The sequence below is a fragment of the Taudactylus pleione genome, unplaced genomic scaffold (genome assembly GCF_031769625.1).
Source record: "Taudactylus pleione unplaced genomic scaffold, aTauple2 ptg000041l, whole genome shotgun sequence".
Classification (NCBI taxonomy): Eukaryota; Metazoa; Chordata; class Amphibia; order Anura; family Myobatrachidae; genus Taudactylus; species Taudactylus pleione.
In genome coordinates this window covers 72,807,668-72,832,403 of record NW_028284443.1, presented here as the reverse complement: position 1 = coordinate 72,832,403, position 24,736 = coordinate 72,807,668, and the positions used below count along the sequence as shown (strand labels likewise).

General features: G+C 41.5%; 1 protein-coding gene across 4 annotated transcripts in view; it reads left to right on the top strand.

Moving 5' to 3' along the window:
* Positions 1 to 24,736, top strand: part of PIBF1 (progesterone immunomodulatory binding factor 1) — a 276,137-nt gene that overhangs the window by 109,881 nt on the left and 141,520 nt on the right. For all 4 annotated transcript variants that reach the window (XM_088459353.1, XM_088459362.1, XM_088459346.1 and 1 more), the window contains 3 exons: positions 9,275 to 9,440; positions 12,505 to 12,655; positions 18,859 to 18,949. In XM_088459353.1, coding sequence (XP_088315479.1) covers positions 9,275 to 9,440; positions 12,505 to 12,655; positions 18,859 to 18,949 — 408 coding nt within the window. The remainder of the gene's footprint in view (positions 1 to 9,274; positions 9,441 to 12,504; positions 12,656 to 18,858; positions 18,950 to 24,736) is intronic.

Sequence of the window (24,736 nt, the reverse complement as noted above, 5' to 3'; positions counted from 1 at the left end):
CTTATTTATGGAAAATGATATCCAGTGTGTACTTTATTGTCAGTATTACTCCACACTATGAATATTATGAGGCTTTGCCATTAAATTGCTTCTTTTGTTTTCTAATGTCAAGACAATGATTGATTTTATTTCCTTCCACTGCTCATGTATAGTAGAAATGCTGCACTAGTTTCCTGTTAAACGTGTTCATATGCTACACTGGAGTTGATGCAGAGTTTGTTGCAAAATGGTTGTAGATTACTGAACAACGAAAAAAAAGGCACTCGCAAAACTAGCATATTTTCACTTATATGCAGAACCTCTCGGGATTCGCCCTGCCCTGCATTAACTGCTTTATGCCTGGTTTATGTAGTTAATATCATATCAGTTAATATCATAAGTGCATATTTGTACCTTTATCCTATAGTGGGTACAAAACATAAGCCTCCTAGCAGGTATATGGATATGTTTCTGCAGGTCAGCATGAGCGTAACACTTTTTTTTTTTTAATGTTACTTGTCGAGTTGTAAGGAGGTTTAAATTGCCAGATATGCATATGTCTGCATTTTACACTATCTGGCTTAAATTGAATTTCTCATCAGGCAGAGTGTATGTGTTTTACCTGCCACACAAGTGCTTTGCACACTGCATGCATGCATTTATCCTAATACACAAAACATTAGCAATCTAGCAACCGGTAAAACTGTAACCATATATATATATATATATATATATATATATATATATATAAACATGCAGCTCTCCTACTTGTGTTCTTGTTAAGTGCTGCGTGTTAAAAATAAAAACAATGAAACAGGTTATGCTATTTAAAAATAAATAAAATGCAAAAGTAATGTGATCTTTGAAGGAAACGTGCCGAATGCATAGCACATTTATATAGAAACGTGCTGACAATCGTGATTGCTAAGCTTGTGGCTAATACTGTATTGAGCTCCTTCATCTGACACTGACCTTTGGCTGTGGCTGACCTCTTAATAGATCATTTCTGCTGCTAAAGTGAGATTTTATTATTTATTTATTTTTATAATACCATCTGTTGTTTATGTTGCTCTTTGTGGCTACCAGTTTAACCATTTGTTGGAGTAAAATATACACTACACAACACCTAGGAAAAGTATTCTTCATACACCACTTCAGCTTGAAGATGTTTATTTTTTAGTATAATATAGAATTTTTTTTATTTATGACTCGCATTCATTTCACCAAAAAAGAAAGCTAAATGGAGAACCATGACACCTAAAAACCAAAACCGCAACTTTAAATCATTTAATAGGTTATGATGAACCACCTCTGGTAGATATCGCAGCCACTATTCTTTTTGGATAATTGTATCTTAATTATGAACTAAAAAGATGGTGCAATATGTTCCACTTCTTGCAAAGCTGCTCAAATAGGTTAATTTATGATGGGATTAAGCTAAAGATTGTGACAGGGCCGAACATTTACTATGTTTCCTTCATTTAAAAAAATTCCTGTGTTGCATATGTAGTGAGGTTTGGATGATCATTCCCCACATGATGCTGTAATGCGGCACACTTCATGGAGTGGATGTGTTACCTGGCTGGTGTGCTGCGTGCAGTGTTACATTTTATTCTTCTCAAACCACTAGGCCAGTGTTGGCTAACCTTGACACTCCAGCTGTTGTGAAACTATATATCATAGCAAGCCCTGCCACAGTTTTAGCATGCCCTAATAGCAAAACTGTTCCAGTGCATGCTGGGTTATGTAGTTCCATAACAGCTGGAGTGTCAAGGTTAGCCAACACTGCACTAGGCACTTCTGCCAAATGTCTGCAGTATTTTGTAAATGGCGTTTTGCAAGCTCTATTCATTCAGAGCTTGCAGCACGATCATTAAAACCATTTTTATTTTCTATGTCTCAGAGATTGTTGACCCTCATACAGTGTGTGTGTATGTATGTGTGTGTGTGTGTGTGTGTGTGTATATATATATATATATATATATATATATATATATATATATAAAATGTGGGGTCACCCAGACAATTTCGTGTTTTACATGAAAACTGACTTTTATTTATCAAATGAGTTGCAAAATGAATAGAACATGTAGTCAAGACAATGGCAAGGTTAGAAGTAATGATTTTTAATTTAAATAATAATTTTGTCCTTCAAACTTTGCTTTCGTCAAAGAATGCTCCTTTTGCTGCAATTACAGCATTGCAGACCTTTGGCATTCTAGCTGTTAATTTGTTGAGGTAATCTGAAGAAATTTCACCCCACGCTTCCTGAAGCAACTCCCACAAGTTGGATTAGCTTGATGGGCACTTCTAGAGTACCATATGGTCAAGCTGCTCCCACAACATCAATGGGGTTGAGATCTGGTGATTGCGCTGGCCACTCCATACAGACAGAATACCAGCTGCCTGCTTCTTCCCGAAATAGTTCTTGCATAATTTGGAGGTGTGCTTTGGGTCATTGTCCTGTCGGAGGAGGAAATTGGCTCCAATCAAGCGCTGTCCACAGGGTATGGCATGGCGTTGCAAAATGGAGTGATAGCCTTCTTTATTCAAAATCCATTTTACCTTTACAAATCTCTTACTTTGCCAGCCCCAAAACAATCCCAGACCATCACATTACCTCCACCATGCTTGACAAATGGCGTCTCACAAAATGTTCTTCTGTGTGATCCAAACGGTATGCGATCGGGAAGCCGGCTGACATTATACCGACAGCCCGCTTCCCGACTGTCATATACCGCCGAGGTTGAAATGACCAGCGTCTAGATGTAGACGTCGCTCACTTTACCGACGCCGGGAGACTGGCGCCCGGCATCCCGATTGAAGTGATGCTGGGCGCCGCTGCGGACAGCCGCAGGGTGGGAGGTTTAGGTTTAGGGCTCCCAGGGGGGACTTAGGGTTAGGAATCCCCCTGGGAGGTTAGGGTTAGGCTAGGGGGAGGGAGGGTTATACACCCCCGGGGGGGACTTAGGGTTAGGCACCTCCCCGGGGGACTTGGGTTTAGGCGGCAGGGAAGGGGGGGTTAGATTTAGGCACTTGGAGGGGGGATTAGGGTTAGGCACCCCTAAGGAGGGTTAGGGGGGGTTAGGTTAGTTCATACTTACCTGGGGACTATCGGTATTTTCAGCCGTGTCGGCCTTCCGCTGTCGGGATTTGAACTGCCGGACTTGTGTCCGGAGGTAATTCGTATGTATTCCATCCAAACACCTCAAACTTCGATTCGTCAGTCCATAACACTTTTTTCCAATCTTCCTCTGTGCAATGTCTGTGTTCTTTTGCACATATTAATCTTTTCCTTTTATTGGCCAGTCTCAGATATGGCTTTTTCTTTGCCACTCTGCCTAGAAGGCCAGCATCCCGGAGTTGCCTCTTCACTGTAGACGTTGACACTGGCGTTTTGCGGGTAACATTTAATGAAGCTGCCAGTTGAGGACTTGTGAGGCGTCTATTTCTCAAACTAGAGACTCTAATGTACTTGTCTTCTTGCACAGTTGTACTCCGGGGCCTCCCACTTCTCTTTCTACTTTGGTTAGAGCCTGTTTGTGCTGTTCTGTGAAGGGAGTAGTACACACCGTTGTAGGAAATGTTCAGTTTCTTGGCATATTCTCGCATGGAATAGCCTTCATTTCTAAGAACAAGAATAGACTGTCGAGTTTCACATGAAAGTTCTCTTTTTCTGGCCATTTGGAGAGTATAAGCGAACCCACAAATGTGATGCTCCAGATACTCAACTAGCTCAAAGGAAGGCCAGTTTTATAGCTTCTCTAATGAGCAAACCCGTTTTCAGCTGTGCTAACATAATTGCACAAAGGTTTTCAAGTGTTTTCTAATCATCCATTAGTCTTCTAACGCGCTTCGCAAACACAATGTACCATTAGAACACTGAAGTGATGGTTGCTGGAAATGGGCCTCTATACACCTATGTAGATATTCCTTTAAAAACCAGATGTTTGCAGCTAGTATAGTCATTTACCACATTAACAATGTATAGAGTGTATTTCTGATTAATTTAATGTTATCTTCACTGAAAAAAACAGTGCTTTTCATTCAAAAATAAAGAAATTTCTATGTGACCCCAAACTTTTGAATGGTTGTGTGTGTGTGTGTGTGTGTGTGTGTGTGTGTGTGTGTGTGTGTGTGTGTGTGTGTGTGTAATATTATATATATAAAGACATGTTAGTATCCGCACTCAATGCAAATATTAGTCAGCAGTGTGGTGCTCCTCAAAGATCCAATAGGAATCCAAAACATAGGGTTAATGGAGAAGGAGGGCACTCACCAGGTAAGGTAGTAGAATAAAATCACATCTTTATTACTTGTCTTGATTAAAACATTAAGGTCGACATTTCAATCCGCTTAGGGACCGTCATCAGGACATAAGCACACAGATCTCTCCACAGCCACAGTAGCTGAGATATATATATATATCTCCTCAACGACACACTGAAACTGTATTATTTATCCATAGTAGCTTTTCTTAAACAAGCACTTTTTTTATCCATTACCAAATTTTTCAATTTTTAGTAATTTGTAGAAAAGGTTTTGCAGTATCTTTTTTTTATTTGACATACTTATTTGTAGGGACGTGCAATCAGGGTAGATGGGGACGGGAGAGAGTCGAATTTTGCAGTACACAGCAGACCACTCAGAGGGGTGTTCCAAAAGCTCTCTGCTTACAACATCTTTAATGTGCCATGCTATTGTGCTGGTTTTTCCAGGTAGTAGTCTAGCCGCACTGAGGGCCTGATTCAGTATTGATCGCAAGTGAAATCGTCGCTGCGATTACGCAAGCAGTCTCACTGCGAAGATTTTAATACTCTGCGATCGCTATGCCATCGCAGCACAGCATAAGAGGTTGTAGATTGAAAGATCTACAGTAAAAAGGTAGACAATGTCTAGATAGACACCAGATGTTAGACAGGCCATAGGCCGACAGGTACAAATGGTTGACGCACTAAAGGTCGACATGTAGAAATTGTCGACAGGGTCAAAAGGTCAACATGAAAATGGTTGACACATGTTTGTTTTCTTAACCATAATCTTCACCCTAACCTTCCCCTTAGTGCCTGACCCTAGCCCTAAAAAAAACCCAAAAAAACCATGTCGATTATGTACACGTCGACCTTTTGGCCCTGTCGACCTTCTTACATGTCGACCTGTCATCGTATTGCCTGTCTAACATCTGGTGTCTATCTAGACATTGTCTACCTATTTATTGTAGATCTTTAGACCGGATATCACAAAAGGACGCCCACATTACCTTACACACATCCGTAATACTGAGCAAGACAGTGAAACCATTGGTAACATCGAGCACAATCGTAGCCTCACGTACACTTGCACAAGGTCAGACATTACTCAGAAATTGCTAACCTTCCGATACGCAGTGAGAGCTCAGGCTGCATATGGCATCACAATGGCTAATTTATGCACGCCCCTGTAATGGCGTTCAAACGCACTGGCACGTCTCTGATTCGAGACCACCCCCGACCCCTCCCCCAAACGGTACTTCCTGTCAATCACTCTGCAATGGATCTGTGTAGTCACTGCGATCGCAGTCCCGATCACAGTGGAGTCTTTGCGCACTGCGATGCATGCGCAGAATGCAACAATCGGCTGTCTGCGTATGTATTCACACCTGTGATCCTTGCTGAATCAGGCAGAGCAAACCATAAGGCAGCTGATATTCCTACTTTTGCATTTATATATACTTAATTAAATGCATGAAACAGTTTTCATTGCATGCATATGGCATAGGTTATATTCTGCCAAAATACTGTGATGCTATAAGCCACGGGTCGGTAACATGTAGCACTCCAGCTTCTGCAGTACTATATATCCCAGCATGCCCTGCCACAGTTTTAGCATTCCCTAAAATCAAAACTGTGGTAGGGCATGCTGGAAGGTGGAGTATCACAGCAGCTGGAGTGCCACAGGTTTGCCTGTACCTTCTATAACCCACTATCTTACTGTGGAACAAAGATGTAGTTAGTACACAGTTCATTTGTGACAAATAAATGTTTGTTTTTTATAAAAATTGGTGGGGGACAAAGTAGGAAAAGGGCCATGTCTCCTGCGGCTGTAATGTTTGTATACAGTTATCTGACATTGATTGACTTAAACATACTAGAATACATTACAGTATTAAAAATAACTTGTAAATGCTCATTTTCAGTCTGGCTTGCGCTTCATTATGCTACTATGCATCTCCATACTTAACTGTTTAGGCCATATCTAACCAAAACGCAAAGCATATAATAATTTAAATAGTGAGATATTAAATGTCATTTAGTTTCCTAGTTACACTTAGCAACTACATACATGATGTTGCTATTACTCATGGACTTACTATGAAAATACCTGATTAACCGCTAAAGAAATTACCCTCAGATTAGTTTATGCAATCTGGAGAAATACGTTATAGTACATTTTGTACCAATCAACAAGGAAGTGTAACATCTGGAAAAAGGTAAATGTTTGTGCAAGATTTGTAAAGACGTGTGATTTATTTGATCAAATGTTCTTAATCTGGGAACAAGGTAAATCCTAACCATCAAAAAGACAATTTTATTATTTAATTTAAAAAAAAAATTTCTTCATACACGTTGAAGGAGACTGAGAGCCCTCATAAATAGCTTTTTGGAGATAGAAAATATGTGTTGACATTTTTCTTCTCTGTTATATTGATGTGATGAGCTGTAAACTGTAGTACAATTGCACATATAATGAGAGAAGGGGTGATTACTGTGCACAGGGAGCTTTACCATACCTCGCATCCAATTGGCTGTACACGCTGTCATTCAGTTCCCTGCCAGTCTCCAGTTTGCCACCTTGCTGAACCCTCCCAGCAGCTTTATTCACAGGATATTAGTGCATGCAAGATTACCCAGTCTTATATGAAATGCTCTTCCAGTGATGTAATATTTCTTTTACATTTTCCAGTTCTTACACTGGACTTTAATACGTCTTATACGAGTATATTTTTAAAAATGTGTTCTGAGTCTGAACTACTGTATATATGTATTTTTCCTTTTTTGTATTTATTTAATGAAAAGTAAAATAAAACATTGCTTCTTTAAAGATTCTACTAAGCCAGTCTTTGCACTTCTTTGAAGAGCCATGAGATTTGCTTCCATTACTAAAGGATTGCTCCCAATGTTCTCTACTAAATGTGTTATGCAGAGGTTCCCCAACTCCGCCATGACAGTCCAGGTTTAAGGATATCCATGTCTGAGAACAGGTGACTTAATTAGTACCTCAGTCAATTTGATTTAACCATCTGGACTCAAGCATGGATATCCTTAAAACCTGGACTGTAATGGTGGAGTTGGTTATACCCTGAGTGACAATACAATAGCAAGGAGATGTTGCCTGGTAATAGACAGGCAATAGTGAAAACTGTGAGAGGAGGCAGACACACACCCCTAAATTTGCTAATAACTTGTATGAAGCGGAAACTGACTTGTATTTCATATATACACAGGGGCAAGCAGAACATATCAGAGGGCTGATCCAGTTGTATGAAACATAGTAGAATAAGGGCTATCACTTTCTTGGCACCATTTCAGCATTACTTCTTTATGACCCCTAGTTACTAAGCAGTGTTAGGAGACAGAGTGGAAAGTGATAAGTGCCAGCCAATCAGCTCCCAACTGTCATCTCACAGGCTGTGTTTGAAAAATGACAGTTGGGAGCTGATTGGCTGGCACCTTATCACAGACTTATCACTTTTCACTCTGTTTCCTAACACTGCTTAGTAAATAGACCCCTATGTTTAGATGTATGCATACTTCTAGTATTGCATAATATGCCTTATACAGGGATGTAGTCAGGAAGCCGGCGGTCTAAATGCCGGCCGCCAGCTTCCCGACTGTCTAATCCCGGCAAAGTACTAATGACAAGCGTCGAAAACCTGACACCTGTCATTAGATCTACGCCGGGAGCCCAACGCCCAGCATACCGAGCGAAGGTAAGCCGGGGGCGCGGACAGCCGCGGGGTGGGGAGGGTTGGTTTGTAGGGCTCCCGGGGGGACTTAGGGTTAGGTTAGGGGAAGAAGGGTTAGGCACCCCCCCGGAAGACTTCGGTTTAGGCAGCGGGGATGGGGGGGGGGGGTAGCTTTAGGCTCTTAGAGGGGTTTAGGCACCCCTAAGGGAGGGTTAGGGGGGAAAATGCGGTTAGATTACTTACCTTATTAGCGCTCGGGATCTTCACCTCTGCCGTGTTCCTGTTGTCGGGATTTGAACTATTTCTTACCTACTACACCCCTTATACAGTATGTTACAGAATATGGTTCTATTACAACCCACAAATTAAATTGGAGGATTATGGAGCATACACACGGTCAGATTTGTCAGACTTGTCAGATTTTTCAGATGAACGACTGAACGATTTGAACGATTTTACCAAAGTTTTGAACGATTTGAACAATTGAACGATTTTTGACTGCATTAAAATGAATGGAATCGTCCAAGTCTGACTGCAAACCCATCAGATGTCAGATATCGTTATCTGACAAACGGGAACGCGCATCGTTGATCGTCCATCGTTCAGGCATGTCAGATATGAACGATTTTCCTTCAGATATGAATGACTGAACGATTTTTAAATCGTTATCGTTCATATCTGAAGGAAAAATCTGATCGTGTGTATGCACCATAAATGTGTGGTAAAAATATAACCGCATCAGCAGTTAGTGGCTGTTACTGTAGTTTTTCTTTTTCCTGGTAACCTTTGTGTGGTATTTCTTTGCTGTGTAAATTCTAGCAACTCATTTTACCTAGTAAGTATTCTGCATTTTATGCCTAAAAATAATCACTAGTAAGGAGTACTTGGGGGAATTAGATTTTCTCAAATACTGCATTAGATTAGCTTTGTGTACTTTTTGGCTAGATTTTTACTAGTGATGTTTTTGTCCTTTAGATATCATCTTTCATTAAGGAACACTTGCAAATGAGTTTGACTTGAAGACCCAAAGTGGCAAATTTAGGTAGAATACTAATTCTCCTTAGAGTGTGAGCACAAGTACTGGTATTCTGATATCTGAATATGTGCACACTTGTAAAGGGAATTATTTGTAACAATTGTAAAATTTAGCCCTGTTAAGGGTCACATACAACTCCATTGAAATAAACCATATTGCTGACCACTGCTGCTCTCTTTTCTTTTTTTTCTAATCATGTCTGTGTCAATAGAATATTTTCTATTAATATACACTTCTATTATATTCTCCAGTGTTTTTATACTTTTTTTGTGTGCTGATGTCAAATCCCAGTATTTATACTACCCCTTTTTCAGGTATAGACAAGTACAGTTGGGTACAGAGAGTAAAGTGTCTGAACTTCTTCATCAAGCAAAACTTAAGTCTTTCGAGGCTGAACGTGCTCACATGGTATTGGAGGAGACCACTGAAAACCTACAGAAGTGCCAGCTGGAATGTGAGAAGTATCAGAAGAAGCTAGAGGTACAGACTGAGTGTAATACAGAATATTTTCACCCAATTATTATCCTCCGCTCCTAATCTCTGTTTACATTGTTATCAATAGATGTCTATTCGCCACATACCATCCATTTCTCTTAGCACTCGTCTTTGTCACAAGATGATGACATGATAAGACTTGGCATTCTTGTACCTGGGACATCCACTCAATCATCTCCATGTATTACGATTACTTCTCTGTCCTTATTTTACCTCTTTACTCACCTGCCTGCATGTATTACCCTCTATTGATGGGAAGATCTCATTGCTTAATTTGAGCAATTAGCTGACATATCATAAATCTATATTACAGATGTTCAAGGCAAGTCAATGTATGTTTAAACATGTATTTACCAGTTTAACAGTCAGTGGTCTGGGAAACTTTATTTTATTTTGCAGATTTTGTAGCTGATATGCTTTGGTGTCATGAAAATATAGTTATTACATACAATAGCATACAAATATATTGTTTTAATGGTAAGCTTTAGATCTTAGTGTGTTTTTGTAAATACTACAATTATACATCAATGTTTGCTGATAACATCCATAAAAAAATACTTTCTATTAACATAGTAAAGGAAGCTATGTTGAAGTGTGAACACTCACCATTTTTTTGCTTCAAAAGGTGCCTATAAAGTTCTCTTACTCTCCAGTACATTTCTGCAATTATACTGACCAGCTTTATAACTCTTGTAATGATAATAAATACATATTATATATGATATTTCAATCTAAATGTATCAATCATAATGTATCAAATAGAAGGCAGGGTTAACATAAACGTTATTGTGACAAGTACTTATCATACCAAATGTCTCCTGTTGACAAATATGCGTGCCAAGCTGTTTATTGTACATGTCACATTTTCACACAAAATTGTTTAAAACTGTTCTGTGGGTATATAGTTGCCACCGACTGCATGCCATTATCCCAAAAACCTCACATTTATGTTGGCGAAGCTGCAGCTTGTGGCCACTCTGTCCCCTGGGCTCCTACAAGACAATGCATTATATTTGATAGCACTATTATCCCTGTACCCCTCCCATCAATTCTGTCCTTTTATCTTCTTTTGCGGCCTATTCCTGATGTCCCCAAATACACTTGAAAACTCATCAACACTATCCTCACAGCATCTAGATTTCAATTATAAGAATTCTGCCCCTCCAGCAATACCAGCCCTGATCAAGAAGATTTGGCAAATGTATACATATTACCAGCATACTCAGACTGCCTCCACCAATTTTCAAGTCTTTGGAGTGCATGTACTGGAGAGTTTATAGTCACACAGCCCTAATCTCTCTAGAACTATTGCTCATTCCTAGCCCTGAAACTCTGTTGTGTCCGCTGAAACTTTCACCTCCAAACTTTCACCTTCGTCTCCTGTACTCATGTCTTCATGTCTCCGTAACTTCCCCCACGCACAATCTCACACACATTCAGAATTGTATATAGTCAACTTGTCTTTGTGATGTGAGCTGATTTCTTCCTGAATACAGACTGTTCATCGATATACTCTTCTCTACTCAGCACTTGTTGTCAAAGTTACTTATGCATTCAAAGATGGTTCTCCTCTTCCTCATAACTTTATTTACTGCATTATGTTTCCCTTTCCTTGTTTTGATGCACAAAATCTTTACTTAGTTAAATATTTTCTTACAACAAAAGAAAATTCTTTACAAATGTAAAATGTTCCTTAAGTCTCTTTAAAACCATATTTTTTATTAAAGTAGACTTCTTTGTGAATAAAACAAGTTGTATGTAGTGGTGTTGCATTTGATGCCATGATTTTACTCTCTGCTTTTGTCAGAGTTTAGATTCTTGTACTGACCCCATTCGAATAAACCTTTTTACATATGGTCATATGAGGTAGACGTGGTGAAATAATCTGTGCTGCTGTTGACATTCTAAAGGCGGGTACACACTGAACAATGGGTGTACCCAGCAATTTCGCCAACGATCCCAGTGCCGACCTATCGGGTGGTCCGTACAAACTGGGCGAACTGGTATCCAACCACCTGATATGCCGCCCCCCCCCCCCTGCATAGCACTGCATGGGATCATCCGCCGCATCGCCTGATCTTATATGCAGCACATAAGATCAAGCGATGAGGCTAACTACCCCACACTGCACATTTTTAACGATTTGTCGTTTTGATGTGTCGGCATTGGCCAAATCATGTAAGATACCATATCTTGTAGTGTGTCGGGGCCATAATGCTCTGTTTGGTTGCAGGTTGTTTTAGACCTGACAACTTCACCTCCTGTTTTGAAGTGAAACTACATTTTATGAATTCATGCAAGGCCTTACAACCACAGCATCAGTGTTTTGCATTGTGATAGTGTTTATCATGAGTGCAAACACAATAGTGAGACAGTGTGCCTTACTGCGTGCTTCTACCACAAAGTGATTTACCAGCAGCACCCAATTAGTCCAAATCTAAGGTGCTTTTTTTGTCCCACATCAAACAAACCTAGTTTTTCTTTAGTCTTTTACGTATCCACCTTTCATGCGCTTTTGCAACCTCAGATTTACACGAATTGCTGCTACCCAGCCTTCTGTCAACTAGGACAGTGCTGCTTTACATCGCTGGGGCCATGGATTTAACCAGGGTATTATCTGGGTGGAGTTTATATGTTCTACTTGTGTTGATGCAAGTTTCCTTCCACAGTCTGAAAATATACTAGCTGGTGCATACAGATATACAAGTGTCGCATATAAAATTAATCATCACAGTCTGCTGGTGCATCCTAGTCACATCGCATTGCAACTTAGACACATTTTCGGGAAAAAAAGGCATCCGATGCTAGCAGAGTAACTCGGGACCTGTCGGCTCACTCACGCCAGACAAGTCGCGCTGCGTGGTGTATTGAGGCTAGATGTATAAGGGCACATCTGTACATGTTTCTTTTGTAATGTCTTTAGTCTACCCTCTGTAGACCATAGACATACAAAAGAATATCCATACACAGGTTGAGAAGCGCCAAGGCCACCCCAATATAGATAAACTGTAAATTTAAATCAACCTTTTTTTTATTTTTGATTTTTCAGGTGCTAACAAAGGAATTTTATTCTCTTCAAGCAACTTCGGAAAAACGAGTTACTGAGCTTCAAGCTCAGAATTCTGAACATCGGGCAAAACTGGAAACATACGAAAAGCTGGAGCAGGAATTGGATGATGTCATAATGCAATCTGCACAAAGCAAGTGGTTATTTGTTTTTTTACATTCATGTATTCAATATATAGTATAGGTGTCAATGATTTTGTATTGGGCAATATATTTACTATAAGAATTAAGTAATGCCAGTGTTTAACAATAATTCAATCAAATACTCAGGGCCTGATTCTGGATCACATGCAATGCTGATGCTCACGGAAGTTACCACATTTTTTTTTTTTTATCTTGCGACTGCTCATACGTCTAACGGTTATTTAGAAGTGGAGATGTTGCCCATAGCAACCAATCAGATTCTAGCTATTATCATCTAGGAGGTGCTAGTTAAATGTTAAGTAGAATCTGATTGGTTGTTATGGGCAACATTTCCATTTCTAATAACTCTCACTTTAGTAAATATATCCCTAAATCTAAATAAACGCGTGTGCTGCGGTGTGTGCACAGAGTCACAAAACTGATTGAGCCGCACTGGCTCTGCAATGTATTGGGTGGTGACTGGGGGAGATGGCTAAATAGACGCACTAAGATATTTAGTCTGGTGGGTGTGTTATGGGAGTGTTACAGGATTGATAGCTAACTCAGGGCCTGATTCAGAGTTGTACGCTAACGCCACTGCTGCTGCGTCTGTGCAAGTACCTGGGGTGTGAAAATATGCAAATGTCTCAGAGCTGGGTTTTTGCAAATCCAATCATTTGTTACAAAGACACAGCATCAGTTGCAGATCCTTCGATTATTGGTCTTCTGAGTAACCCTATGGTCGCGCAGAATGGCTGGGAAAACTGAGACGCCAGAGAGATTTTCTTGCATATAGGATCGCAGATGCAGGATGAAACATGCTCCCGAAATGGTCGCAACACATTCTGCGTTCTTTGCCACCACTCCCCGTTACCTCCCACAAACACTCCCTGACTGTCAATCTCTCTGCAAGTAAATAGTCACTGCGAGCGACTACGGTACTTTGAGCATTGTGCCAGGGGAATACCAGGGAAGGGCTATTACTAACATTAGCATAAAGTCGCAGTAGTGACAATGACAAAAGACGCTAAATCAAAAGCCGCATGCAACTGAGAATGAGCCCCTCGGTGTCACTGAACTGATAGATATTTGATATAGATGAAGGGTTTGTAGGTAACTGCATGTTTACATGTTAGAAAGGAGGTTTATATCACTCAGTAAACAAGTAGAGTGCGCCTGACAGTCTAAAGCCGGCCATACATGGTGCGATTTGCACCTTGCGACGCAACGGGGGACCGACGGCCGACATATTGGGCGGTCCTCATACACGTGCGTTTGGGTGGCCAACTGGCCGATATGCCAGCACCCCCCTCCCCCACCCGCATAGCGCTGCTTGGGATCGCACATCGCAACCCCAGATTAACTGAACCTGCAGTAAGATCTGGAGGTGCAATGTATGACCCCTCGGGTGCACGTACTATCCGATATCATGCCCATACACAGTACGATATAGCAGCGATATCGTACTAATCCGTCGGATCAGCTGCTTTATCGCACTGTGTATGGGCACCTTTACTCTACATCAGTGATTCTCAACCCTCAAGTTTACCCCTTAGGTCTTGTATTCAGGATTTCAGACTGTGGAAGCAGGTGTGATAATTACTGCCCTACCAATATAGATAACTCGCCTGTGCATGATTAAAGAAATCCACACAACTTGACCTTTTTGTTGTACCATGCAAGTGGATAAGTTGTTTCACACATATGGGCAATACTGGTTATCTCAAACCTGCCTAAAATAATGTAGTAAAAAATCTTGCCTGCATCAGCTCCAATTAGCTCACTGTACTAATGATGTTTGGAAGAGCATTAGCTGTTCGTATAGTGTCAAAGTATTACTATACTTTTTCTTTTTTTTTTCTTTGCAATGGATGTATCTGACTTTCATGTTTTAGTTATGAAAATCTTACTTTTCATTTTGGGGTTTAGTGGTCTTTTAAATTCTACAGAGCGAAATTATTATTATTATTTTTTTTTTATTAACAGTTTCTTATATAGCGCAGCATATTCCGTTGCGCTTTACAATTGTAAGCATTAACAGAACAAAACTGGATAATAACAGACAGATATATAGGTAGGAAGGCCCTGCTCGCAAGCTTACAATCTATAGGGAAATAGGCATTGATACACAAGGATAGGTGCTATATATTGCATTTTGGTCCAGCCAGAATGCATAGTTTCTTGGTTGGCTACATGATCCAGTCACACAGGAATGTCGACCAAATGTCATGAGGATGTGAGAGAAAGACTATGTGTGAGATTGTGTGTGGACTGTATAAGGGGATGTAATTAGATATGGAAGCTATGAAGTTTATGTGGGAGGTTCTGGAATCTGATAAGCTTGCCTGAAGAGGTGAGTTTTCAGGGAACGCTTGAAGGATTGGAGACTAGAAGTAAGTCTTATTGTGCGAGGTAGGTTATTCCATAGAGTGGGTGCAGCGCGAAGAAAGTCCTGTAACCGTGAATGGGAGCAAGTAATGCATGGGGATGAGAGACGCAGATCTTGTGCTGAGCGGAGAGGTCGGGTTGGGAGATATTTTGAGATGAGTGAAGAGATGTATGTTGGTGTGGTTTGGTAATAGCCTTATGTGTAAGTGAAAGTATTTTGTATTGAATACGGTAGAAAACCGGCAACCAATGGAGGGACTGACAGAGCGGGACAGCAGAAGAAGAACGTTTCACAAGGAAGATAAGCCTTGCAGCTGCATTCATAATGGATTGTAATGGTGATAGCCTGTTTTTGGGAAGACCAGTTATGAGACTATTGCAATAGTCAATGCGGGAAATAATAAGTGCATGGATTAGAGTTTTTGCAGTGTCTTGTGTGAGATATGGTCGAACTTCGGATATATTTTTTAAATGTATATAACATGATTTTGAGACAGATTGAATATGGGGAACAAAGGACAGTTCAGAGTCAAGGATGACACCAAGGCAGCGAGCTTGTGGGGCGGGGTGGATGGTCGAGGTATCAACAGTGATAGAGAGATCAGGTTGGTAACTGTTATTGGCCGGTGGAAATATAATTAATTCTGTTTTAGAAATATTAAGTTTCAGGTGGCGAGATGACATCCAAGATGAAATGGCAGAAAGACATTCAGTGACACGGACCAATACAGATGGAGATAAATCTGGAAAGGATAGGTAGATTTGAGTATCATCCGCATACAGATGGTACTGAAATCCAAAAGAGTGGATTAGTTTGCCAAGAGAGGTGGTATAGATTGAGAATAGTAAAGGACCTAAGACAGAGCCTTGCGATACCAACTGATAGAGCTAGCGAAGAGGAGGCAGAATCAGAAAAACGAACAGTAAAAGAGCGATCAGATAGGTAGGAGCTGTGTCCTTAAGACCTAGGGATTTCAGTGTTTGTATGAGAAGAGAGTGGTCAACAGTGTCAAAAGCAGCAGAGAGATATAGAAGAATTAGGAGTGAGTAATGGCCTTTAGCCTTGGCAGTAACAAGATCATTTACTACCTTAGTCAGTGCTGTCTCTGTGGAGTGTTGGGAACGAAAGCCGGACTGAAGTGGGTCCAATAAGTTGTGTGAGTTAAGAAAGTGTGTGAGGCGGTTGTAGACAAGTCTCTCAAGTAGCTTGGAGGGGCATGGGAGCTGGGAGATAGGACGGTAATTTGAGAGACTATTAGGGTCAGAATTTTGTTTTTTCAGAATGGGAGTAATCACTGCATGCTTGAACAGTGATGGAAAGTTGCCAGTAGAGAGAGAGAGATTACAGATTTTAGTTAGGGTTGGGATAAGCACAGGAGACAGAGCTTTACTGATTTGTGAGGGTATAGGATCTAGAGGAGAGGTAATAGAGTAGGAGTATCAGAAGAGTGTAGATACTTCATCTTCATTTGTGAGATCAAATGAAGAGAATGTGCCAGAGGGTTCAGGTAGGGAATTGAGCAGGTCACTAGCTGAGGAAGAGCCTACCATTTCATTTCGGATCTTATCAATCTTGTCCCTAAAATAGGAAGCAAGATCTTGTGCACAGATAGTAGCAGGTGGTTTGGGTGATGGAGGGGTAAGAAGCAGCTTAAATGTATTAAAAAGTCGCTTGGGGTTAGAAGCTTGAGCAGAGATTAGAGATTGGAAATATGTTTGTTTGGCAGTGTCCAGAGCAGTACGATAAGAGTTGTAGATAGTCTTATATGTGAGGAAGTCACTTGGAGTATGAGGCTTTCACCACTGACGTTCAACTTTACGCGAGAGTTTTTGTAGATGCCTTGTTAAGCTAGAATGCCATGGTTGACGTCTAACTCTACGTGGTGTGTGATGGGTAGCTGGAGCTACTTCATCGAGGGATTTTTCTAGAATCTGGTTTAGATGTGATGCAGCAATTTCAGGAGAAGTGAATGTAGAAATTGGTGAAAGTTGTTGTTGAGAGGTAGATAGTTGTTGAAGGTTAATGGCATTAATATTTCTATGGGGTTTAGGTTTGGTTGATTTCAATGATGTTGATGTAATGGAGGAGAGTGTGCAGGTGATAAGGTTGTGATCTGAGAGAGGGAAAGGAGCATTAGTGATATCAGAAACTGAGCATAGTCTGGTGAATACAAGATCAAGACAGTGGCACTCCTGATGAGTAGAGGAGTCAGTCCATTGGGAGAGGCCAAGAGAGGATGTTAAAGAGAGCAGTTTGGAGGCATGAGGAGATTGTGGACTGTCAATGGGGATATTGAAATCACCCATAATGATGGTGGAGATGTCTGAGGATAGAAAGTGAGGGAGCCAGGCAGAAAAGTGTTCCAGAAATTGTTGAGGTGTCCCAGGTGGGCGATAGATACCAGCAACTCGCAGAGAGAAAGGGGTGAAAGTCCTGATAGAATGTACTTCAAATGATGTAAATGTGAGTGAAGGTACCTGTGGGAGAATTGTGTATGTGAAAGATTGGGAGAGTAATATTCCTACCCCACCTCCTTTACAATTACCAGGCCTGGAGGTGTGTGAGAAGTGTAGGTTGCCATGTGAAAGTGCAGCCGGGGAGACAGTGTCTGATTGTGTAAGCCATGTTTCTGCTATTGCCAGAAGGTTGAGGTTGGTTGAAATAAAGAGGTCGTGGATGGATGTTAGCTTATTGCAGACAGAGCGTGCATTCCATAAGGCACATTTTAGTGACTTGGATGGTGAAGGGAGGCATGCAATGTTTATGAGGTTAGCTGGATTTATAGTTTGTTGTGGGTGTGGAATGTGGGTTGGGCCTGGATTTGGTGATATGTCACCAGCTAATAGAAGCAGCAGGAGAGAGATATAAATATAATTTTTGGCTTTGTCCGAAAGATTTTTATGGCGACAGGTTGTGGATGTTATTGTCAGTGCGTATAGATAAGTTAAAAGCTCATGTGTGTTCATAAGTGGTGAGTAGATTAATGAGGTAGCAATATGTACAGAAGGGTGAGCTGCAGGAAGAGTAAAGGATGTAGTAGCCTTAGAGATGACTCCATGAAGTGAGATTATAAAAAAGTTTTTGATACATTGTCTTTTTTGTTTTTGGAAAAAATTAAATTTTCTAAGTAATGGGTTTGTAATTACCTGGTCTTCAATGTTGTTCAACTGTTATTTAACTGTTCAGAAGGCACACTTGATTTTAACCACTTAATGCATAACCACATCAAGCTACTACCCTCAGCAAGCTGCCCTAAGACTGAATGTTAAGAAATAGTATGCCTGATTAACACACTAGCTTACATCTGAGCCAATTGGTCAGCTGGTTGAAATGCAGATTGATCAGTGGACATATATTGCACCAAGTTTAAGTAAACAGGCAGTATGACACAATAAACTATGCTTCAGTGATCCCCATTTAAACACAGGTCATGACTATGGCTAGCAAGTCAAAAAAGATTCACAGACATTTAAACAATACCAATTACAAACTTGTACAAAATTAAACACATACTTTAAATACACAGCTAATTTTGCATTCATGCAACTATAGATTAGAAGTTGTGGTTTGCAGGATGTCAGATATTATCACATACATTGCCTAGACAGCTGATGGTGCATGGGGGTTAATGCAGGCTCTGGCAGTTGTACTCAGCAAGGACAATCACATACCTGGGCTGAAAAGAAATTGTTATGTATGCAGATATCATAGCTGTATATATTATTTAATACTGTACATGTATTAACTGATACTAGTTCACTACAAACAAGTGATCTCAGTGATGCACTACTAAGGTTTGTAAAAATAATTGTCATTTTCTTGCAGTGGAAGATGATATAGAAGCTGAGAGGGTTTTGTTCTCTTATGGATATGGAGCCAATGTCCCTACTACAGCTAAAAGAAGACTAAAGCAAAGGTAAATTAACCATACCCTATCCATGTATTAAACCTGCTTAAGATGGCTTATCAAATATATAAATATTTTTAAGTATTAGTAAATGTGTGATTTAGCCCTAAAACACAACATCAATGTTGATCAATTTTGATGGAATTTTATCAAAATCACTTAACACCGACCTTTAGTAAATATACCAATAATGAAGTCTGTCAGCTTTCAGGACAGGCTCCCGATTTGCTCTGAGACAATACATGATGTTCAGTCGACAAAAACAACTAATTAATAATGCCTAAGGCATTATTGTGAAAAGTAGGAGACAGAGTGATATAGCTGTATAGATTAAAACCAAAACAAACCCAAATTTTACCATATGTCTAGAGGTTTATTTACTATGGTGCAGGTTTTTAGAAGTGGGGATGTTGCCCATGGCAACCAATCAGATTCTACTTAACATTTATCTAGCAGCATCTAGACGATAATAGCTAGAATCTGATTGGTTGCTATGGGCAACATCGCCACTTATAAAAACCCGCACTTTAGTAAATATACGCCCTAGTATCTCTAATTACAGACCAATATGTAAAGTGCATAAGTCCTAACTACTATTACAGCCATGGCCAAAAGTTTTGAGAATGAGACAAGTATTGGTCTTCACAAAGTTTGCTGCTTCAGTGTTTAGACCTTTTTGGCAGATGTTACTATGGTATAATGAAGTAAAATTACAAGCATTTCATAAGTGTCAAATGCTTTTATTGACCATTACATTAAGTTTATGCAAAGAGTCAATATTTGCAGTGTTTACCCTTCTTTTTCAAGACCTCTGCAAATCGCCCTGGCATGCTGTCAATTATTGTCTGGGCCACATACTGACTGATGGCTGCCCATTCTTGCCTAATCAATGCTTGGAGTTTGTCAGAATTTGTGGGTTTTTGTTTGTCCACCCGCCTCTTGAGGATTGACCATAACTTCTCCATGGGATTAAGGTCTTGGCAAGGTGCTCCATCGTGCTGGAAAAGGCCTTGTTTGTCCCCAACTGTTCTTGGATGGTTGGGAGAAGTTGCTCTTGGAGGATGTTTTGGTACCATTCTTTATTCATGGCTGTGTTCTTAGGCAAAATTGTGAGTGAGCCCATTCCCTTGGCTGAGAAGCAACCCCACTGAATGCGTTTTTCCAGATGCCCCAAACAATCTGAAAGGGGATTCCTCAGAGAAAATAACTTTACCCCAGTCCTCAGCAGTCCAATCCCTGTACCTTTTTTAGAATTTCAGTCTGTCCCTGATGTTTTTCCTGGAGAGAAGTGGCTTCTTTGTTGCCCTTCTTGACACCAGGCTATCCTCCAAAAGTCTTTCCCTCACTGTTCGTGAAGATGCACTCACAGCTACCTTCTGCCATTCCTGAGCACGCTCAGCACTGGTGGTGCCCCGATCCCGTGGCTGAATCAACTTTAGGAGACGGTCCTGGCGCTTGCTGGACATTCTTGGGTGCCCTGAAACCTTCTTCACAACTATTGAACCTCTCTCCTTGAAGTTCTTGATGATCCGATAAATGGTTGATTTAGGTGCAAACTTACTAGCAGCAATATCCTTGCCTGTGAAGCCTTTTTTGTGCAAAGCAATGATGACTGCACGTGTTTCCTTGCAGGTAACCATGGTTAACCGAGGAAGAACAATGATTTCAAGCACCACCCTTCTTTTAAAGCTTCCAGTCTGTTATATTAACTCAATCAGCATGACAGAGTGATCTCCAGCCTTGTCCTCGTCATCACTGTGAACGAGAGAATCACTGACATGATGTCAGCTGGTGCTTTTGTGGCAGGGCTGAAATGCAGTGGAAAAGTTGTTTTTGGGATTAAGTTCATTGTAATGGCAAAGAGGGACTTTGCGATTAATTGCAATTCTTCTGATCACTCTTCATGACATTCTGGGGCAGTGGTTCTCAAACTCTGTCCTCAGGACCTCAGACAGTTCACTTTTTGCAGGTCACCAAGCAGATGCCCAGGTGTATTCATTACTCACTGACACATTTTAAAAGATCTACAGATGGAGCCAATTATTTCACTTGTGATTCTGTGAGGAGACCCGTAAAACATGTACTGTTTATGGTCCTGAGGACCGACTTTGAGAACCTGTGTTCTAGGGGTATATGCAAATTGCCATCATAGAAACTGAAGCAGCAGACTTTGTGAAAACCAATACTTGCATCATTCTCAAAACTTTTGGCCATGGCTGTACTATTAGAAAACTAGCTTGTTTAACCTTTTTGCTGCTGCAGGTTTTATAAACACCACAAATAAATACTTTGTTGTTTTTTATGTGGCAATAATCCATCTTTCCAAATTAGAAAAAAACAGGATTCTACATGTATGTTTTAAACAAAAAAAATCTGCACTTGAAAATGATAATCCATTTTCTTTCTTTTTTTTTCTTTGGTAATTTTCGTCGTCTCAATTAATGACTACCATTTTTTTTATACTAGTCAACCTACCACATTAAATGACGGACCTATCCTGGGGGAGATCTGAGCTTTAGATCACCTTCCATCTATGGAAAATTTTATTATTGTGTACTTTTTACAGTCATTGTCTGGTGAGACAATACTAAGGGGAAACATCGTTTCAAAGGGAAGACTGCACTGATTCTAAGAAGGGTGCCTCCATGTGTGTGCAGGCCAGTTTGGAGGAGCTGTACCCTCCCCTTTCTATGGAAAACATTTATTTTCCCATAGGGTTGTGTGATATTGCCTGCTATCAATGCCAAAAGCTGTTAAGGGGCCCCATGTTTTCCAGGTCTAATTATGGGTATGATGGTGCATTTAGTGCGCTGCACCTCTATGGAAAGCGTTTGCTATTGTCTGGCGATCACCTGCGAAAATAACAACTAATGGGGCATATCATTTAAAAGAAGGGACTGGTTTCATTATGAGGTTGATGGGCCGTCTCCCATATACGAACACATACGTTTTCCCTAGCGCATAGTAACATTAAGATCTTCCCCATCCCTGGACTTTCTGAATTTTTTACCACACTGGGTACTTTGTCTGGTGGTCACACTGATCACCAGGCAATATTTCTATGGTGGCACAAAGTTTGCTATAGGGGACTCCCATATCTTAAACGATGGTGCCCCCAGTTTTCTACTGGAGTTAAAGAGACAAAGTTCCTTCCCCCTTCCCATTATTTTTTTTTCAATAAAGTGCCTTCAGTGTGATGATGGCACCCCCTGATTTGCACTACCGACTGCCAGGAGTCCCCACCGTTTCTCAAGACTGGGGGTAAGGGGGGGGGGAGAGATAGATATATTTTTTTTTTTAGTGCCCGATTGCTGTGGAGGACAAATGGTACTCATCCTCCAAGTCTTAAGGTATATATAGAGAGGTTGAGTCCCACTTGACTTCTGCAGCAAAGGGGTTAAATACTAAATAAAAATTGAACAAGCCTTATTTTGGGCATAGTCTAGTTTAAAATAAGACTTGAGAGTAAGGTGACCGAAGAACAATACTACTGTAGACAGATGTTTTGGCTGTCTGTGTGGGTTTATGTGGGCCAATGTATTCCATGTGCATGTCTGTGTACCTATATTTGCCCCCCCAGATCTTTCCACTAACTTTTAACCTTCTTTTAAAAGTTTAACTTTCCTAAGGACTAAACAAAAATCGTGACATACAGAAAGTAATCATGAATTTCACTTTTTTATTAACTAAAAACCAAATCTGGCTTGCTTATTGTTTCTAATATTTGCTAGATGAGGTTCATCCATGCTTTCACAAGCTCTCACCTCTACTAAATAAGAGAATGTAAAAATAATGAATACTTGTACATGTCAGCCAATAGTACATGTGCTTATTGTGAAGCTACATTTCAGTCTTCATGATGTTAATGGGCTTGTCAATCCCATCGCTTTCATTAAATGTTTGCTTTATTGCAGCTATTCTGGTTTTACTGTTTTTATAAGAACTTTTTGGCCACATTGCGTATCATCTTTTCCATGTGTCTATCATCGCTTATTGTTCAGCTAATTTGGAAGTTACTAATGCATGGTGCCATGTAACATTCCTTGTAGTGCACACGTTATGTGACCTGGTTGTCCTATTTGACAACATTGTTTCTTTATGCTATTTAAGAAGATTTATGTTTTGTCATGAAACAGCTTTTGAGAGCAGTGCTGGGAAAATAAAAATGTGTAAGAAAATAAAATACAGAAGATTTATTATTTTCATTGCAGAACTGAATCGGACACATAGCAGCAGTACACAGTGACGTAACTAGGTTATTTGGAGCCCAGGGCAAATTTGAAAATTGAAACACCCCCCCAACCCCCTATGTGCGCGCGCCGCGGAAAATGGGCGTGGCCACTGAAAAATGGGGCGTGTCAACATAACACACACCCCTTTCTTGTCACTGGGAACATTTCTTTCCATTTGCACATTAATGCAGTGCCCCTTATACAGTCCCCCACTATGCGGTGCCCCTAGTAGTGGTCCCCCTTATGCAGGCCCCGATTAGTTCCCCTTATACAGGCCCCCAGTAGTGGTCTCCCATATGCAGTGCCCCTTACACAGTGCACCCTGTAGTGGTCCCCCTTATGCAGCCCCCCATTAGTTCCCCTTATACAGTGCCCCCAGTAGTGATCCCTCATATGCAGGCCCCCAGTAGTGATCCCCCATATACAGTGCCCCTTATACAGTGCCCCCAGTAGTTGTCCCCCTTATGCAGTGCCCCCTGTAGTGGTTCTCCCTTTTCAGTGCCCCCTGTAGTGGACCCCCCTGTGCAGTGCCCCCAGTAGTGATCCCCTTATATAGTGCCCCCAGTAGTAGTCCCTCCTATACAGTGCCCTTTATATAGTTCCCCCAGTAGGAGTCCCCCTTGATGCAGTGCCCCCTGTAGTAGTCCCCAGTAGTGGTCCCCCACAATGCAGTGCCCACAGTAGTATCCCCCCCAGTGGTAGTCCCCAGTAGTGGTTCCCAATGATGCAGTGCCCACAGTAGTATCCTCACCCCAGTGGTAGTCCCCAGTAGTGGTCCCCCACGATGCAGTGCCCACAGTAGTATCCCCCCAGTAGTGGTCCCCCCCTGAAGCAGTGCCCTCAGTAGTATTCCCCCCCCCCCAGCAGTATCCTCCCAGTAGTGGTCCCCCCCCTGAGGCAGTGCCCCAGGCGTATCCCCCCCAGTAGTTGTCCCCAGTAGTGGTCCCCCCCGAAGCAGTGCACCCAGTAGTAGTCCCCAGTACTGGTCCCCCCCCACCTGAAGCAGTGCCCCCAGTAGTAGTCCCCTTCTTTGTAATAGAGCGCGCCCCCGCCCCCCCCCCGAAATACACACTAAAATGAAACAAAAAAAAAATACTTACCTGTATCCACGCTCCTGCTCCCGCAGCCGTCCGCACGTCCATCCTCCCAGGCCGGGCCGCTCTGCATTATGGGAGAGATGTCATGACATCATGACGTTTCTCCCATTACCACTGCCGGAGCCGGACGGAAGCTCCAGTGCTGGCGGCGATGTGTGTGTTATGCACAGTCTGAGCCCGCCTGCCACCCTCCTCCTGGCGCTATTGGGCAAGCGCTCAGGGGGAGGGAAGGGGCTCAGCTGTGCAGCACAGGACCGGCGCTGGAAGCCTAGTGCCAGTCCTGTGTAAATGTGTAGCGCTGACCGCACTTACTGCTATCGGCGCTACACTGGCTAACTAGGGCGGGCCGGTACCGTGGCCGGCGGCGCCCCCCCACGCCGCCGGTCCCACGGCGTACAGGGCACGCACCCCGCTCGCCCTGCCCTAGTTACGCCACTGGCCAGTACATCTTATAGTGCAAATAGGTG